The sequence below is a fragment of the Sebastes umbrosus genome, chromosome 6, assembly GCF_015220745.1.
Source record: "Sebastes umbrosus isolate fSebUmb1 chromosome 6, fSebUmb1.pri, whole genome shotgun sequence".
NCBI lineage: Eukaryota > Metazoa > Chordata > Actinopteri > Perciformes > Sebastidae > Sebastes > Sebastes umbrosus.
Window position 1 is genome coordinate 11,628,290 of NC_051274.1, and position 6,758 is coordinate 11,635,047.

Consider the following 6,758-nt stretch of genomic DNA (forward strand, 5'->3'; position numbering starts at 1 on the left):
TGTTATGATTTGAGCATATTTTTTTATGCTAAATGCAGTACCTCTTCTGGACAATATTTGTCATTGTTTTGTGTTGTAAATTGATTTCCAATAATAATTATATATATGTTTGCATAAAGCAGGCACATTTGCCCACTCCCATGTTGACAAGATGATTAAATACAAATATAAAAGTGATCTGAATTTATTGAAATAATGGCAGTAATACAGCATTTATGAAATAACAAATAATAATCTAATAGTGTAATTGTTAATCATTGATTTCACACATTACACTGGAAACACAGGGCCAACTGTCACCACTGTTCATTGCAACAATACTCCCCAAAAGGTCTAAATTAGTTTAGATTACCCCTTAAAATCAGATCTCAACAAATAGTTTGACTTGTTGCCATTAGGTGTGTCCACTGAACTTCAAAGTTTACTACGCACCTAAATGTATCTGGGCTAAAATATAGGCCACCATCTCATTATAAAAGTAATGCAAATCTTAATAGATAAAATAATGATAAGACCATATTTTGTGTTGTTTTTGTTTTGTATCATATTCCCAAAAGGTCATGGCAGTGTAACTGCACAGCTAACTTGCATCTTTATATCCTAAAATCAACTGTATTTCTTCCTGGATGATTCATAATTGTTGTCTGTTGTGTAAGTTTTCATCAGTTACCATAACCGTATATAAAGCAGGTTATAGTAAATTTATATTCAGTTTTACTTGCGTATCGCACACATCTGACAACCACCAACAGGGTTTTCATCAACAGAGATAAACTTCAGGGTCAACAACCAATTCCAAAGTTGAACTTTCTGGCGTCAGTGCTTAAGATTCTTCAGAAATGCTGGATTGTACCAGCAGAAGACACATAATTATAGACAGGTTGTTAGACTCACTGAAGTGTAAGAGCTATAGGAAGTAAGGATCTCATACACAGTGAAAAATCTAACAAAATATTGTGTGTGTTTTTCTACAACAGGCAGATGCATAATATTTCTATATCTCCGTGGTTCCTCCTTTTTTGATTAAAGGAAGAACTGAAGTAGCCCAAGTTGACCCAAAGTTGGCACTCACACTAAAATGGTGACGTAACATTACCCACAACTGACCTGTGGTGGTCTAACAAACAATTAAATGCAGTTCTAAAAGAAAAAAAACACATTTCCATATGGAGTTTCATGATCAAGCAGAACCATCTGTAACAAAAGACAAGGGTAGCAACACAATTATATAAAACAATTAACATAGCAATACTAATAGCCTTATACAAAAACAAGAAGTATTTCCTCCTTCGAAACCGCATAACGCAACTTAATATACTGTAGATCTGGCAATTAGTATTAGAAAGACAATTATACATATACAGATATTATACAGTATAATGTTTAATATTTTACTGTTACACACGTTGTTCTTGTGTTAAGCTTCATCTGTGATCTGAGTCATGGCCACACTAGCAGAGCTTGACGGAAACAGACGGCTGGACATCCGCCGAGCTCGCTGGAGTAGTTGTCCGAGCTGAGCAGGAATATCTTCACTTCCATGGAGGTAAACCAGAGGGTTGAGAGCACTGTTCAGACACACAAGGCCACGACTTATCTGTTTAGCAATGTAGACTCCATTGAACCATTCACGGCATATATTCTGTTTAGACAAAACTCTTGACCACAGGCTGAGGTTCTTCAGTACATGATAGGGGATGTAGCAAACAGAGAAGAGAAGAATCGTGATGAGCAACAACTTCAAGCTTCTCTGTTTCAGTACCTTGTCGGTGGTATTTGTGCGGCAGAGAACGACAGTCACATGTCCATAGCAGCCCAGTGTGATGAAGAATGGGATACAAAACCCAGTGAGTGTCCATCCAAGGCAGTATTTCAGGTAATCCTCAACATAGATTTTACTGGTGGTATCATAACATTTCCCAGGCTTGTTTCCAAATGTCTTGCTGTAGAACATGTCTGGAAGACTTTGAACACTCACGAAGAACCAAACCATGACTGAGATCCCCACAGAGTGAGTCAGAGTTGATCTTCCCATCATTCTCACTGGATGGACAATAGCCATGTACCTGTACACACTTATACAAGTCAGGAACCCGATGCTGCCATATAAATTCAGGTTGAAGCAGAATCTTGTTATCTTGCAGAATGTATCTCCAAAGATCCATTTACTCCCCTTAAAGTAGTACACCATCAAAAATGGGAGTGTTAAGAGATACAGAATATCTGCTAGTCCAAGGTTGAGAACAAAAACATTGATGATCTGTAGCTTCTTCCAGTTTTGCAGCAAAGACTTCAATCCCCATCCATTGGCTACCAGACCAATGATGAAGACTAAGATGTAAACAGCAGGCAGAAATCTGCCTGCAAATTCAAAGTCAACACGAGTACAAGAGGATTTATTCATTCTGTCTTCTGAAAAGCAGTTAGTTCCTTCTCTTGGTGAGTGTGAGATAGGATGTAGAAAGTGAATCACAGCATGGGTGGTTCAGAGAAGACTTCCTTTTTAATGCCACAGCGTAGACATACCACTTTTGAGTTCCTACACCAGGCGGTACCCAGGAAATAACATGGATTGGCTGGTTTGTCAGATTTTTTTATTTAAAAAATGTAAAATATAAAATTAAAGTAATCTAAATTAAATCCATGCTGAGCCCAAGCCCTTACCAAAAAGAAGTTTATTCAAGTGTGCTATTAGTATACTTCTTTTAAACTTTAAATAAGAGCGCATACTTACAGTTTACTTTTAATGTACTTATCAGAGATATACTTTAAAAAAAAAGTATACATAAGTATATTTGGCTCAGACTGACAAATATACAAAAAAGTCTAAGTCTACTTGGCTCATACTGACAAGCATACAGGAAAGTCTAAGTATACTTGGCTTGTAGTTGTGCTTACTTGATAGAGTAGCCGATTAAAGTGTGTGAGCAAGAAACAGCTTTGACTACAGTAAAATACAGGTTTATATGTGATTGTGTGGCCTCGTGTAGAATTTCTCTCTTTTTCTGGCGCCTCTGACAAACCTTATGAGAAATGGAAACTGAATTTCATGCACTAGTTTAGTAACCTATGCTTCTAGCACTATTTCTATTTCTCTCATTACTCAGATATATTATCTAGTACATGCAAAGTTAAGAAACCCTTCTACGTGATGTAAAGTGGAAGGCAAACTCTTTAGCAACTAGATAGATAGATAGATATACTTTATTGTCATTGTCATTGAAAACAACGAAAAACAGTTTAGCAGCTCTTTGCAGTGAAAAACAAACATTAAAACATTCAGTCACAAATAGAACAATAAATAAGTGGATCATCATAAAGTGCAAATTATGGTTCAGCAGCTAGTGTCCTCAGCCTTTGCGGGGGGGGGGGAGGGGTTCTACACACTTGACAGCCTGTGGGTAAAAGCTGTTTCGTAGTCTGTTTGTGTGTGTTTTAATTGTCCTGTATCTCCTTCGGGAGGGAAGGGGAGCAAACAGTACATGTCCAGGGTGGGTGGGGTCTTTGGAAATACAGCTGGCTTTTTTACAGAGCCGACCAGTGTATAGGTCACTGAGGGGGGGTAATGTGGTCCCAATCACTTTTTCCGCCATCCTCACCACCCGCTGCAGGTCCCCCCTGTTCTCCACTGTGCAGCTAGCAAACCACACAGTGCAGCAGTAGGTCAGGAGACTCCCAATGGTTGCCCTATAGAAGTTGATCAGCAGGTGTTGAGGAAGGTGAGCCTGTTTCAGCTTCCGGAGGAAGTAGAGTCTCTGCTGGGCCTTCCCCACCTGATGAGAGATGTTTTTGGACCAGGTGAGGTCTGACGAAATGTGGACTCCGAGGTACGTGAAGCAGTCCACCTTCTCCACCTCCTCTCCACGTACGCAGAGGACAGAGTGCTCCACCCGTCTTGCTCTCCTGAAGTCTATTATCATTTCTTTTGTTTTTGTTGTGTTTAAATCCAGGTTGTTATGGGAACACCATTGTGTCAGATGTTGGATCTCCTCCCTGTAGGCTGTCTCGTTGTTGTTGGTTATCAGTCTAAATGACTGAATAAAACATGACATAAACCACAGCAGAGCTGAGCAGACCAGAATGAGACAGGAGGAAGTGGATGTCAGCTGACTATCACTAGAAAGTACACAAGACCATTTGGGTATTGATATTAGTAGCATGAAAAATTCCCCCCAAAAAGTCTTATCAATCCTTGTGTCATCAAACATCAACTGCAAATATATGGGGCTTAATAATGAGGAATAATAGTTTACAAACCTAATCTGCAATGTTTTATCGGTCAAGTACAACAGCAGATGAGGAAGTTGCCCAAGTTAATTAGTGCTGACAACGCAATCTCACATCCAACTGTGTAAGAGTTTGTACACAGTAGAGTTAAGTCATTTTGTGATGTTTATCACGCGACAAATACACCTTCAGTGTAGATGCATAGTAACAACTCCAGGAATGCTCTGACAGCTGTCAAGTTGAGGAGTAGCAGACAATGATTAAATGATGAATATGGGAAATAAGTTTATCCAGAAAGACTGAACATCTGTCTTCATATAATACATTTACTAAATAAAATGCTTCATTTGAGGCCTTTTTCCCTTCTGTGAAGCTGAGTGTATTCTTGTTAAAGACAAGAGCACTTGTTCAACTCGACCTGTGAGGTTGGCAGATAAGACAAGACATGTTTAAGAGCATGCCACTACCCTGAAACATGAGGTAACTGGGCTAGACTTTGGATATATGCAGCAAACTGTGATATGATCACAAGTACAGAGCTGATAAAAGAGCATTTCAACAAGATGCTACATTCAAGTAATGATGAGTAAAAATGTATCTGCTCCAAAGAATGAGTTTGGCGTTATTGTTATGTGCAGACCTTTTAAATGTTTCCAATACTAAATTAGCAGTATCATTTTATTCTGTAGCCTGGTCGTGGCTCAGTTAAACAACATTTTCATTTAACTGTCCTCTCTGTTTCTGCCAACAGGCCTTTTCTGCAGGACATGTTGGTCGTTTATTTCGTGAGATGTGATACTATAAGTCTGCCAAGCTGAAATAGAAGGTGGTGTAATAATTACATGGAAGACAGAACAGAAACCCGGAAGTTGCAAAATCTTGCAAAACAAACCAATTGGGGTGAAATTCGCATTTCTTACCTCAATGCAGAAAATGAGGAAGGGCACCCGCCATCATTTAAAAAATAAATAAATAAATAAAAAAAATTTACTGGGTGACCAGCGCCCCCCCGGAAGATGGCGCCTTAGGCAACCGCCTATATGGCCTATGCCTTAAGTTGGCCCTGCACCCCTCGACCTTTACAATGACAGGTGATCAGGTTGAAAGTTTATAACAACAAGTAATAAATACAAATAAATCAATTTAATTAAATAAATGTCAAGACAGACCATGTTATGTTTTGTTTTGTAGGCTTTTCATGTGCTTAGCAACTGTATTTAAATTAACTTAACAACAGTAAACATTTATCTTACTGCCTATGATTTTAACAGTCTGTTGTTATAAATTCACAGTGGCTGATGACGGCTTATAGCTGAAACGCATTCCTTTGTTTGCCCAAAATAAACTAAAAAAGACTCTTTATCTGTGAGTGCCGGTGATTTGTTTCTTCTGTTCTTACCACTACCTGGCACGCGATACTGTTCAAGACATGGAGATGTGCTTGCTGCTATTTTCTATAAATTCACAGTGAACATTTGCTTGAAATTACTAACATGAACTGGTTTTAATCAGTGGTGGAAGAAGTACTGAGATCTTTAACTTAAGTAAAAGCGCACAGTGTAGAAATACTCTGTTACAAGTAAAAGTCCTGCATTCAAAATGTTATCCCACATTTATTAAAAATACAAGTATTAGCATCAAAACATTCTTAAAGTACCAAAAGTAAAAGTGTTAATTATGCAGAATGGCTCATTTCAGAATTATATATACTATATATCAAAATGTATCAAAATGTATAAATTGATAATCTGTAAGTAACTTAAGTTACCTGTAAGCGCCATTTACTAGTGTCACGTTTATGTTTATTGTTTTGATAATATTATTTGCTGAAGTTCAGTGAGAAATATATTTCAGTTAAATGTGAGAGAATATTATGACTATATATGGTGATTCCTTCCTGTATGTTTACCACTGTGAATTTGAGTTTCATCCTGTGAGGCTTCCGTACACATGTGACTTAGGGACAGGAAGTGAACTTTTATTGTGAAATGACTTTTATTGTGAAAAGGTTCAGTTGTAAATAAACGAGTTACCGGCGGAGCAACACGGGCTGCATCCCAAAGCTCTTAATTGCATCCCTGTTTCCCTCACTTGCGTCTGTTCCTTGCGTCTTAGTCCCTCCCACCAGGGAAGCATGGAGAGAAGCAAGGAAACCATGCGAGGAGAGAGGAAACGAGGAAATACGATTTAAGCGACATGAGACGGTCGTTTCCTCTGAAGCGTCACGTGAAGCGACGTCCGTTTCTGATGACAGCAGCAGCTGATCACATCTGGATCAGCTGTCAGTCAGCTTTAACAGCTGTTTGTGTCTGAACTGTACTAATACTAATAAAGACAAGTGCTCTTTATACTATTTATTCATTATTAGCGTCTGTAGTTATTGATATTCTGATTGTGAGTTAATTATTTAATAACCCAGAATATGACTGTGGTGTTTTTTAACACTGGACATTATTTATTAGGCTAAAGGGAAATGTAAATGATGTAACTCATATCAAACCCGACGTTCAGGAATCATCAGCCTCATGTGA

General features: G+C 38.3%; 1 protein-coding gene across 1 annotated transcript; it reads right to left on the reverse strand.

Moving 5' to 3' along the window:
- Positions 1–168: 168 nt before the first annotated feature.
- On the reverse strand, positions 169–2,708 carry LOC119489346 (P2Y purinoceptor 1-like). The gene has a single exon (XM_037771651.1). It carries the CDS (start codon positions 2,402–2,404, stop codon positions 1,418–1,420), a length of 987 nt encoding a protein of 328 aa, XP_037627579.1. The 5' UTR covers positions 2,405–2,708; the 3' UTR covers positions 169–1,417.
- Positions 2,709–6,758: the final 4,050 nt, after the last annotated feature.